The 13,365-nt window shown below is 31.3% G+C and overlaps 1 protein-coding gene and 1 long non-coding RNA gene across 2 annotated transcripts in view; one reads left to right on the forward strand and one right to left on the reverse strand.

The window, feature by feature from the left end:
• The window catches only part of LOC111086720, a 16,987-nt gene extending 5,401 nt beyond the window's left edge, over window positions 1-11,586 (forward strand). Inside the window, exon 3 of the long non-coding RNA XR_002611446.1 lies at window positions 11,486-11,586. This is a non-coding gene — a long non-coding RNA (uncharacterized LOC111086720). The remainder of the gene's footprint in view (window positions 1-11,485) is intronic.
• Window positions 464-9,559, reverse strand: LOC106463235 (kinetochore protein Spc24-like). Its single transcript, XM_022390677.1, has 5 exons — window positions 9,402-9,559; window positions 6,621-6,837; window positions 4,850-5,096; window positions 4,492-4,568; window positions 464-2,247 (listed from the first exon to the last, which is right to left on the reverse strand). The coding sequence occupies exons 2-5, from the start codon at window positions 6,775-6,777 to the stop codon at window positions 2,141-2,143; spliced, it is 588 nt and encodes a 195-aa protein (XP_022246385.1). The 5' UTR covers window positions 6,778-6,837; window positions 9,402-9,559; the 3' UTR covers window positions 464-2,140.
• Window positions 11,587-13,365: the final 1,779 nt, after the last annotated feature.

Raw genomic sequence — 13,365 nt, forward strand, 5'->3', positions numbered from 1 at the left:
AAGCACTCACCTATTCACCCTTGTTTTGACGTTGTGAGTTTAAGCACTCACCTATTCACCCTTGTTTTGACGTTGTGAGTTTAAGCACTCACTTGCTTTAATTTTCCATGATGGTGAACTTGTTTAACTTCGGCATTTTAGATCTTGCTTCACAGATGGGATATCCCCAACGTTAGATATATATATATATATATTTCAGTTAAATCACAAATCTCTATACGTATGGGTAGTAATGTCATTCTTTACTGTGTTCCTTTTCACCACTTTTTTTCCTAACAAACTTTACACTGAATTATCCTGGTTTATTTACTAACAGAGTCGATTTATAACAAGTATGAAGATTATAAGTAAGCAGCGAGTGTGTTCACCGAAATGTTTCGATCCCGTGATTAGCACACTACAAGTCAAATATATATATAGTTTAGTACAAATATTAGTTTTATTGTAGCATAAGTTGATTAATATTCTTTGCCACTTTTATTTGGCAAGTGATAAAAAACAATACACATTTGATTACTTTCAATATCAACATTATATACCTCAGTCTTTAAAACATGCATCAAACATTTTCGTCTAATCGGTATCTAATTAAAAAGTGCTAAACTGAATATTATCATATTACAGTAATTGTCATGTACAAATATATGAAACGAAAGCTTGCAGTAACGGGAGCTTGGCACGCATACAAGTTTTTATCTAAGTTACATGTAACTAATTTATGCTTGCTACTACAGTTATACATGCAAGTAAAATATACACACATTTTTACTCTGAATATACAACACAAGTAAATATGTCAACTAATATCAGAAGCTTCTTAAAATGTAAAGTAAAAATAAAATATTGAATACTAGTAGTATGCGTTTACATACTTAACCTTCCACATCTGAAGTACAAAACCATGAAATCAAACACCAAAAACCATTTCTGGATCCTAAAGCTACCATTTATTCCTCCTCTGTGGATGAAACACTGCAACCATTATTTGACTAACTATATCAAACTGATAATTTCCATCACAGAGTTGAAAACAAATAACACACACAAAAAAAAGACAATGACCCTTATTAAGTTTCTGCTAAAAGTAAACATTATCATACCAATATTTAATGATTCAAAATTATGAACACTAACATTCTAATACTCAAAAATCTGATCTGCGAATATTTTTTTTGTCTCTAATCTTTAAAGCCTGTTGTTGCCGATGTTTTGTTCGCATACACAATAAAGTACAGAAATTGAAGTTTTTAATATTGTTAATTATTTGCAGTATTTCTTCATCATTTACTCTGTGCAAACATAACACATCTTCAGTTAATACAATTTCACACTTTTCTTCATGTATTTAACAAGTTCAGTACAAACAAGCACCAAAAACCAAGGGTGTTATCAATTAATACAATTTCACACTTTTCTTCATGTATTTAACGAGTTCAGTAGAGACAAGCACCAAAAACCAAGGGTGTTATCAATTAATACAATTTCACACTTTTCTTCATGTATTTAACGAGTTCAGTAGAGACAAGCACCAAAAACCAAGGGTGTTATCTCAAACAATCATATCATACTTATGAGAAAAGGTGTGCTTGTCAGTGGTAGGTAAACATGTAGAACAGATAATAGAGACAATCAAAACCATTGGTATGAAGTGAAGTTAAAATCTTGTTCAGATCTTTTGTTTTGATAATCTGTTTCTACCATTTTTACACAATTCTACAGATTTGGATAATGTTTTTTTTTAAAGAATTATTAAAGAAGTCACACAAAGGGGTCAACTTTTTTGGGGCTATTTTGTATGAATAAATGGTGTGCATTTGTTTGTTTTTTAATTTTTTTAATTTTATGTCGTATTTAGTTCACCAGTTTAATCATGACATCAACATCAATATAAAAAAAATAAATCTGATCACAATTTGGCTGAGCAGTTACTTTACACTTTTCTTGGTTGCTATCATTTTCTGTACTTTTCATAAGAAGCAATTTTTAATTTAGGTCACAATAAATAGAATACAAAAATGGATCTTTTGCCATATCAGACATTGTAGTAAAAGTTCCAAGGAGTTTAGAACCTTGTCAGTGACTAACGAGATAGTTAGTTAATGTTAGTCGGGTATCTTATCAATAAGTAAGATGAATAAAATCACTGTTGGCTACCGATGAGGTCCCACAGATGATTGGTGATAAAGAACTGGGAGTTCTGGTTAAGATTCAGAGAGAACGGCTTCACTTCAATATTTGACTTAATTACTGTAGTTTTTATTAAGGAAACTGAGTAAATCACAGAACTGGCAACAAAATGTAAGTCTAATAATTATAGTTTTCATTATCACCATTACAATTATTGTAAATATGTGCCATAATGTAGGTAATTTGACAGTGATGAAATCAGGGTATAAGAAAAATTATTTAGTTACTATAAACAAACACGGGTCCTCGTATAGACAAAGAACCATGTAAGCTAAAGTAAAGAATGAATAAAATGGCTTGTTTAATATGAGTACAAACCTAAATACACTAGTCATCAAATATACTCTATTTAAAATCTAAATCATCAAATCTTTGAAGGATATCACAAGTCCAACTATAATTCAAGAGAGAACTGGAAGTCATAATGAACAATACAAACTGTAACAACAAAAATTAGAGGGAAAATCATGAAAAACGACAACAAACTGGAATATATGCCAGAGATAAATAAACGGAAAGTTATTATAAAAATATACACATATAGAAAAAGAGTGTAGTGAGAAAACTACAGATAAATTTAAAAAAAAAGACCGTTAAACAGCTGGAGTAAATGATAGTACAAGTTGTCGTGAGAAAAATGGATATGTACAAAACGTTGATTTTAACAACACAACCTTCAAACTTAAAGTTACAGTGAACAAAATGTAGGATACATGATAACAGGACAACTTACGGGGTATCACTCGTCGTAAGCCACAAAAACCAAAACTAAAACCCTTAAAAACAAGAAAAGTCTACTTAATTGTAAACTTAATAATGACATATTTCTTGGTGTATACATTCTGATAAAACACTCATTAATTTGATGACTGTACGTTATATCATTCACGATAATCTTACTCTGTTACAGTTTATAAGTCAAGTCCTCTCTGGTATTACTACATTAAACACACAAGTGGTAAATAAGAGAAGGGGGGAACTCCTGAAGAGCAAATTTCACAATACTTATACGAGGGAAGAATGAAGATTTGTTAAATATTTCCTTACAAAAGTAAGAACTTAAAACTTAAATAATATTAAAGTTTGATTTATTAACTATGTTTTAATGCCAAGTTTATTCGCATACAATGATAACAAAACAGTTTAATTAAATTTGTAAGGTAACTCTGTAAAAAGTTGTGATATGTGCATATTGACCTACCCATAGTGAGAGGGTTAGTTACTCTGATTAACCAAAAATAATTTTTACCTAGAAAGGATAATTTCTTCCTTTTATATTCACTAAATGGTTGATGGTGTAAAATATGACTGCGGAATACGATGGCAGTGAGATGAACTGACCACTTTCACTTTGATTGCATAGAAATAATTAAGAAACATTTTTTTTCACAATTAACAAAGTAGAAAAAATAATTCAGTTCAACTGTTTGTGGCACTGATTTAATCCATCATTTGAGTTAAAGTAACTTACTCTTTAAAAAGTTTCAAGACTTGATATTTATTGCCTGTTTGATTTGTGCTTATTACTCTTATTTGCCTACAAAGTACATTTTGATTTAGTGCCTGTTCTAATGAAAAATTCTTACAAAAATCCATTGCTTGCCCTACTAATGCTAAATTGGGTTTTGGAGTTTGAGACTTTCACTAATATTATTGTGGTCTGAATGTGGAAGCAAAAGAATTTGGTGTTCACTTTGAAAAAAATCTCAGTAGAGAAAATAGCTCAAACAACACATTCCCCCAGATACTACATGTAGTAAGATATATTTTGAACCTACAATTTAAAGCATTTTTTTTCTTATGGAAGAAGAGGATTCCATTGTTCTAAAGTTATATATCTAAAATGCTTGTTAAAGCTGCAGCTTGAAGAGTAAATGTTTCATACCAGTAATTAAAAAAAAGGCACAGAACCTATTGAGTAACTGCAGGAACTCAAGAAAGTAAAAGGATTTCCATCTGTGTGGATCACGAGTGGAAACAATCTGTAAAAGTCTAATCATTGCCAACCGATACTTTAAACCAGAGTAAAAAAGTCCTATACTTTTCTACAACCATGAAGAGATAACTACATGCAGTTTTGGAATAAAAAAGCGGATGAAATTCAGCACATAGAACAAATAAAATCAAGAAATATATATTATGCCTTTGAAGAAAGTTTAATTACCACGAGTGCTAATTTTTGTTCATATACAAAATAACCATGTAGTCAATTACCTCTCATAGAAAGATAGCACAGGACAACAGACCTTTAGGTAAACATTGTGATTTCATGTTTTAAAGCAATAGTATTTCAGTAAAGGATACAACCTTTAATTTCATCTTCTGAGCTGTCGTAGTCCCATCTCAAGCCAGTTATTTTCGTATACAGCATCAATTCTTTTCTGTAAGGTAAAAAAACAACAGTATACAAGTTGCTAAAGGTCATGATATAACATGATTTCTCTTACTTCTTAGTATAACGTGTTTTTCTACAGTTACCTGTGTAATTCAGTAATTATTTGGGACTTATTACAATTAATCGAGAACAACTGTAAGAATTTAAGCAGAATCAATGCTCAAACATTTTACCTAAAATCGTATTTCATAAAATAAGATGAACATGAGCGTGCTATTTGTCTTCATAAAAACATCAATGAAAAAAAAAAAATTCAAATTCTGATACCTTAAAGCAGGTATAGTCTCCAATTTTTTCTCTCTCACTTCTTGTAATCTTTTATCAAGTTGCTTTTTCTCCTCTTCTTTCTGTTTTATTGCCTCTTTCAACTCTGAACACTCAACTTTAATCTTATCTAACTGTTCCTTTTTGGAGTTGAGTTCTGACTGAAGTTTCTCAATTTTTTTATTATATATTTCTTGGACTGAAATATCTTTCAGTTTATTCTGTTCTTCTCGACAACGTGCCTGTAGAGCTTTATGATAAATCAGAGAATTCAATCATTTATTATCATAAAATATAAGTTTTTGGAAAACATAGATATTATTTTGTAAGAAGTAAATCATAATGTGAACTGTTTTAATACAAATGACAGACTGATAAAGACTTGTCCTTATGTATTCTGAGAATTGGGCTTAATAAAAAAAATCTTCCACCTGTTAATAACAATAACATCAATAATAAATAACACACTATTAAAGTAGTGTAATATTATTTCAATTATAATAAACAATTCTTTAGTATTGTGTAACAGTTTATATTTATTCGTAGAGATAAGTAGAATACACAGTATAATTCTTAGCTCAAGCATGAAAGTTCTATAAGGTCAAAACCTAAATAAAGATAATCAAGGTGAACATATTTTGATGAAACAACCACCTTTAGGTTAAGATTAAAATGTTGCTTTTGGCATTTCCCAAATCAACATAAAATACAACTAAGACTTATTTTTTCTTCATTTTATTTTCATATATTTTCTGAATTGAACTTTTTGAGGCAGGTAAACAGTTGCTAAAGATGGCTCACAACAGTTGCCTCATTACTACAAGATATGTGTATGACAGTAAAGGTATAGCCTCATCTTCATAAACCCTTCAATCCATATTCTAGGACGTAGAAACAACCAATTTTATCAAATAGATCAGTGCCAAAAATCAAACCTCACAAGCTTAAGTTTTACCAGGAATTCTTAGACTTACTAAATTCAGTATTTTACTTGTCAACTTTGATTTGTCCTATTGAGTTTTGAATAGCAAGGTTTCATAATAAACTGAAATATTTTGAGCCGCCACTAAAAAGGAGAATGGAGAAACCAAAGTTTTTTTCCTTAAACTTTTAAAGTTGTTTTATTAAAACTTGAAAAAACAAACAACCATCACCTTTTGATCCTATTTCTTTTCTCTTCCTTTTTATAAAACTACAGACTGACTTTCAAACTACTGTGGTTATTACTTTAGTTATAAATATTTAATTGATTTTGTTAATAAACATAAAAAAAACACCAATGTTAAAGAAAAATTTGAAATTATTTTACAAGAATTTCTCACCAGACCACCATTATAAAAGCACAGGAATAGAAATAAAAATCACAGGATGAAAAAACTAAATACTTCTAACTGGAAACAACATGACATCCAGAGAACTGGTCAATTAGATATAATAAAACAAAGAATTCAAAAATTAGCTTTGGGGTATCTAAATTAAGACAGAACTGAAATAAGTGGTTACAAAAGTTTTCTGTACATTTCAAATGTAAATATTTTTAAAACTATCTTGAAAATGACTACGATATATCAAAGATTAATGTCACGCAACTTGGAATTTTCTCTCCAAGATCTGATGTATTTCAACATTACCATTACTATATTTTACCACAAGTCAATACAGGTAAGAAGTGAGCCCGACTGATCCAATATTCTAAAATATTATTGTTCTGGTTACAGTATATGAACACAGTTGATTTTGCTAATTTTCTATTATTATCTTAAAAGATAATTACCTTTCAAGCTTTCATTGTATTTATTTTGTTGAACATCCTTGAATTCTTTAATTTGTTTTATACCATCAAAAAGTGGATTTTCTTCTTCAAAACAATACTCCAGACCAGTTCTTAGAAGCTCAAGAGATTTCACAAGATTTTCTGGCAATTCCAGCATATTTATTGTAAGGGTAACTTTCAAGGAGAAACCTGAAGTTTTATGTTTCTTTCCTGTAATTTGATGCAAAATAAAGTAAGAATGAGTGATGCTTACAATTTCTCCTGTATGTTTCCACAATAATATTTTGTCACAGACTTTACCATTTAAACATACAAATAAAAAAAATTAATATCAAATAACTTGGAGTGAAATAAAACCACATGTGTAAAAACATGCTTTCTGTACCTAACATTATAAAATACACACTGTTTACAATTTCTCCTGTATGTTTCCACAATAATATTTTATGTCACAGACTTTACCATTTAAACATACAAATAAAAAAATTAATATCAAATAACTTTGAGTGAAATAAAACCACATGTGTAAAAACATGCTTTCTGTACCTAACATTATAAAATACACACTGTTTACAATTTCTCCTGTATGTTTCCACAATAATATTTTATGTCACAGACTTTACCATTTAAACATACAAATAAAAAAATTAATATCAAATAACTTTGAGTGAAATAAAACCACATGTGTAAAAAAATTTTTTGGTATTAGGATAAAAAAACAACAACTGTGGTTACTATAAAAAATTAACTCTATAACCTAAAATACAACAAATCGTAACTTGCAGGTAGATAAATGATATCTACATAAAAATAACAGACTAACCTTTGCCTATCATGCTAAATCCTTAATAAGTAGATGGTAGGTGCCACATTCTACATATAATTTGTAAATATATTACATACACATATTATGAAGCCTTTCCAGAATTGAATCATGTAGTTATCAATACTTCTTAAACTGTTTTTAATTTCCAAAAGTTATATCCCAAGTGGCAACTTCAAATTCCATAAGTTCATTTCTAGCCCCCTTCTCCAAAAAATGTTGAAAATCAATTCCCGTTCAAAGTTACTTAACATGAAAGAAAGATTAAGGAAAATCCTGGCAGAAAGTTACAGGTAAAATTTTTTATCAGTAACAACTGGTAAATTCCCTAAACTTCTGTGCATTTAAAAACACTGGCACATAAAAAACTTTCATGTGATTTGAAATTCATCTTATGAAACACATACACACTGACTTGAGCATGTCCCATATAATTTGTTAACATTTTTATTCACTAAATAATAAACTCAGTTGGTAGCTGTACAACAAATTAGAAATCCAGATAATTATCAATACTTCTAAACTTAAGCACTTATTTATATATTGGTTCAGTTTTTATAGTACAGAATAAAATGTACAAAAAATTTATCCCTCAGACTGTTTTCATAAGCTCACTAAATATCTTAACAATGTTACTCCATCATATAAAAAACAAAAGACACCACAATGCCAAAATATTATCTTTCAGCATTATCACAGTGAAACAACTAACATAATAATAATAATAATAAGGAAACATCACAGACAGTCTTCAAATGGTGAATTCCCTTAAACATATTTCATAATTACTGTAAATTAAAAAAATAAAAAATCAGTTGCCCAAGGACAATCTATAAACTAGATTCAGATAAATGTTTACATTGTCTTTTGGTACTGCAACTAAGCAGTCACCCCCTAACTGATCATCACAGCTTGTATTGCCTTTAACATTGGTAACTTCTTTTGCATCTCAGACACTGGAAGACTCCAAATTCGATGACGAGGAACCCACTTTGAGACTAATAATGGCTGGAGACGGCTTGAATGGGCAAAGGTCTTAAAACTGAACCCTGAGGTACCCTACTAGTGACATTAATCCAGTTTGACTGAACTCTTATTTATAACAACCCTCTGCTTTCTTCCATCCAGCCACTCTTCTATCCAATTAGCTAACTTATCCTCCACACTTTTTTTTTCCAAGCCTTTTTATGTGGCACCTTGTCAAAGGCTTTCTGAAAATCCAGATACACCAAATCTACAGCCTTACCCTCATCTACCTAAGCAGTAAGCTTTTCAAAGAATGTCAAAATATTTGTAAACAATATTGACTATCCAATAAAATTCTAAACTTTATTAAATGACTTTACAAAACATCTTTTACCAGACTTTACAAATATATATATATATATTTTTTCCCCCACAACTGATGTACGATGAATAGGCCTATAATTACTGGGACAATTTTTATTACCTCCCTTGAAAAAGAGGAGTGACATTAGCTAACTTCCAATTCTTTGGCACTTGCCCACTATTATCAAATCTTGTTTCCATCTACTTGCACAAGTTTTGGAAAAAAATAAAGTATTTTTACAAAAGCATCATTTAAGTGTTGCAACATGGAATCAAATGAGCCATTATTTTAAAACTTAAGTTAAAGTTAAAATGTTTTTGTGGAGTGCTCAACTGATGAAACAATACAAAGTAACAAATTACAATGCATTATTGTCATTACAAAAACATACAAACAATATCATTGAATATATCAAAGTAACTACATTTATTAATGAATTGATCTATATAGGTAGCTTGCTTTGGTCAGAAGTTAATATTATTGAGTAAGAGTGAGAATTAAATTCGTGAGAACCTATGTTATAGGTCCGAGTTAGGACTAACGCCGTTAGTAACGACTACTGGTACTAGTATTAACTATTCACTGATAAAGTCGAAAAACAAAAACGACTGAAATTAAAATAGCTCACGCTAGGCAGACTTCCTGATAGGCAGAAATATATCTTTTCTAATTTCTCCTAGTTAATTTGTAAAATGAATATTAATTCACTTATTTTGTCCAACTTAACAGTTTATCCATATAAACAATATCGTACACTAATTTCTGATTCAAATATAGAGCGCTATGACTGCTGCTGCCCTCTAATAATACGATGGATTTTTATTTGGTAAAAAATAAATGAAACAAGTATTTGTATTTGATATTTCAGCTAATATATTCACTGTAATTAAATATGTGGAAGTAATAATTTCAAGCAATTTATATATATAATTGTTCTAAGGCAGTTTTTATTTTTTGAATTTAAACTTGCAAATTAAAAATAGTATAAGCCTGCAAAGAAAAGTTAAGGAGTAAATAAACTAAACTATTATAGTAAGTGGAGTGGAATTTATGTTATTCTCACCAGATAATTTAACATAGCCTGCTAACTGGAGTTTGGTTTGAATTTCGCACAAAGCTACAAGAGAGCTATCTACGCTAGCCGTCTCTAATTTAGCAGTGAAGGCAGCTAGTCATCACCACCCGCTGCCAACTCTTTTATCATCATCACATTATAACGCCCCACCATTGAAAGGACGAACATGTTTGGTGGGATGGAGATTCGAATTCGTGACCCTCAGATTGCGAGTCAAGCGCCCTAACCACCTGACCATACTGGACTACTAACTGAAGAACAACGTTATAATGTGTATATGAACAGATTATTATTATTTAGTGAGTAGATGAAATTTGAATATCGTTTTAAATAAGCTGTACCATCATCACGTAAAATAGTCATTATTTATTATTTTATAAGTTTGATTTTTGTATTACTTTTTACCACTTCTAACCCTGAAAATATGATCTTAGTAGCAGATAAAGTACATTTTGGTAACTCACTTTTAGAAGGTTCCATGCACGAAATTGTAAAAATTTAACGACATAGGGCCATCAAACACTCAAACCAGGAAAATTCTCAGTTGAGGTAAATACATGCTCAAGTTACACTTCAGAATATTTTTTATTATCCCTGTGCACGTTTCTGGTGTTCTGATTTCCTTTTCCCAAGGGCATACGTCTTATAACCAAGAAAAGAGTTTATCAAGGAAAACTGGATTTGGGAGTCTGTGTTAAAAGTGTAATAATTACAACTTGGTTTCAGGAAAAAAAATAGATACATTTAATCACGAAGGAAGATAATAAAAGGAAATATATAAAAATATTCACATTAGTCTTAGTAGTTTGTAAGGAAAATGGATGTTAAAGACAAACTGGAAAGAATCAGGAATAGTAAATTTATAATATAGGTACCACTCACTACCAATGAATTCACTACTCCAGATTCTTTCCAGTTTGCACTTGAGTTAAGCCAACTAGCCCCTTCATAAACCACTTTATGGCCAGCTTTGATATTACCTCCCTCCTTACAAACAAAGGCCCGGCATGGCCAGGTGGTTAGGGCGCTCGGCTCGCAATCTGCGGGTCGCGGGTTCGAATCCCCGTCACACCAAACATGCTCGCCCTTTCAGCCGTGGGGGCGTTATTATGTGACGGTCAATCCCACTATTCGTTGATAAAAGAGTAGCCCAAGAGTTGGCGGTGGGTGATGATGACTAGCTGCCTTCCCTCTAGTCTTACACTGCTAAATTAGGGACGGCTAGCGCAGATAGCCCTCGTGTAGCTTTGCGCGAAATTCAAAAACAAACCTACAATGTCAAAACCCAACACCATATACTAGTTAGAACCAATGAACAGATGGGAATTTCCATGAAAACACAAAAAGATGAGTAACCCCTATGTTTTCTCTATATAGCAACGTAGTGAAGAAACATGACACGAGCTTAACCTATCAAATTTTTGCGAAGCCAACACTGACCCGGAATTATTGATTAAAGAAACCCCTCAACATCAAACAACTTCCACTAACACTGAAAAACATACAGATTCGTTTAAATTGTACATTTTTAATAGGGACAGTGTTTTGTTTGTTACTCATTTAATTTATATGTTGGAGTTTTGATTAAATTACTGTTATTATAGCTATGTATTTCAGTTACTTTTCTTTTACTTTAGATACTGAAGATGGGATCTGTTGAATTCCGAAAAGTTTATTGTTTGGAATTAAGCATAAAGCTACACAATGGGCTATCTGTGCTCTGCCCACCACGGGTATCGAAACCCGATTTCTAGCGTTGTAAGTCCGCAGACATATCGCTGTGCCACTGGGGTGGGGGGGGGCGGGGGCGAAAAGTTTATTTGTGTCCCCTTGTGTTATAAATAAACCATGTTTTTTATCTTAAGTATCGTTATCCTTTTTATTGTGAGAGACAATTTAGTATTAAATTATGTTTCCCCTACATATTTTTGACACAATGATTCGCAGATTTCTGAACAATAAATTTAAATCTAAATCCAAGTATCGCTCGGTTCAAAAATGTAAGTTTTATCTCATCATTTCTTATCTTAGTAGAAAAAGCTTCACACTGTAAGGACAAATAAACAGGTTTTTTTTCCCCAAACATTTTACCCTCAGTTCCATATGAGAGTTATTTTCAAACAAGGGCAGATTGGCCCATCGGGACAAAGGGCAATTGCCTGATGGGCCGGTTCATTTGACGCATTCTTAGAAACAGATTTTAAAGTTTACTTATTTAACAAGTATGCAGCATGTGATATTTCCCGGGCTGGTCCTTTATTGCCAATCCGCCTCTGTTTTCCAAACATCTTTCCGTCTAACGCATTTATTCCAACAGAAAGACAATCTTCCGACACCAATGCGTTCTTGGGTTTAAAATACATAACTATGAGTTGGTGATTGTAAGGCCATTTACATCAGCAAAACTATTCGCCATCTTGCCATACGTATCCATGGATACATAAGATTATCCTTGAAAACTGATACAACACTTTCAAATCCTTGTTACTCTGCCATCTCAAATCACAAATTGGATAGTAATCATAATACCAATTTTAAATCTTAACCACTGGTAAGTCAGTCCTCGGTCTTCCTACCAAAGAAAGTATCTTAACAGCTGTATTTTGTGAACTTTTTAGTGTGTTTGTAGAAAATTTGTTGTATTTATATGAATTTATCTTTATACTATACCCATTTTTTATTATGCAGAACAAGCTGAATACGGATCAAGCACAATCCACACATTAATTTAAATAAATGTTATTGGATCAATCGTCTTTGTTTTCAGTTTAGAGTTGAAAGTGCTGTCATCTATCGGTAAAAATGTACTTACTAAAAATATGGAGTGTTGCTGATTTCTTTTTTCTTTCTGAAAAATTAATTTTATGTTTCTTGTAAGGAGACATTGTAAGAATAGAAACACTATTAAAGAGTAATGGGGAAATTACACACTTATCAATATAATTCAATAAAAGCTAATTACGTTTACTATAATTTTGTATTTTGAGAATTTTATTCACATATGGAATTGCTCTAATGTTTTTTCAGTTAACTTTCTGTTTGATAAGTTGTAATTTTAATCGACATATAATACAATACTTTTATGTGATCATCCCTTTACTATTAACCCCGTAGTTCACCTGGTGGCTAAGCGATAAATTAATTAATTATTTATTTTTTCGATTTTTCTTGCACAAGTACTCAACGGCTCGTTCCTTACCTAATTTTGAAATGAAAAGACAGATATTAAAGAGCAGAACCATCAATTCGTGCTTGACCGAATACTTCAATATAATATACAATAAAATACTTCGTTTGCTTTCTTTTTACCAAAATTTTAGAATTTTTTTTTCACGTATATACGTTCAGCGCTGTATTGTATTCGACTAGCCGTAAAATCAACTATGTCAGTGACTTGAAATTACCACTGGAGGAATGTAATTGATGTCAGAAATTTGGTGTATTGATAAGTGGGGTAGTTGCCCCAGTGCCCAGGCTGACCAGAGGCCCCAAAAGGACCCTTCAAAATTGGTATGTG

The sequence above is a fragment of the Limulus polyphemus genome, unplaced genomic scaffold (genome assembly GCF_000517525.1).
Source record: "Limulus polyphemus unplaced genomic scaffold, Limulus_polyphemus-2.1.2 Scaffold1355, whole genome shotgun sequence".
Lineage (NCBI taxonomy): Eukaryota > Metazoa > Arthropoda > Merostomata > Xiphosura > Limulidae > Limulus > Limulus polyphemus.

Coding starts and splice junctions, on each gene's coding strand:
- LOC106463235 (XM_022390677.1), bottom strand. CDS start 6,777: ATGCTGGAATTGCCAGAAAATCTTGTGAAATCTCTTGAGCTTCTAAGA. Junction 5,097..6,620: donor ATACAATGAAAGCTTGAAAG/GTAATTATCTTT, acceptor TTTATCATAAAG/CTCTACAGGCACGTTGTCGA. Junction 2,248..4,491: donor AGAAGATGAAATTAAAGGTT/GTATCCTTTACT, acceptor TAAAAACTACAG/TAATTAAGTCAAATATTGAA.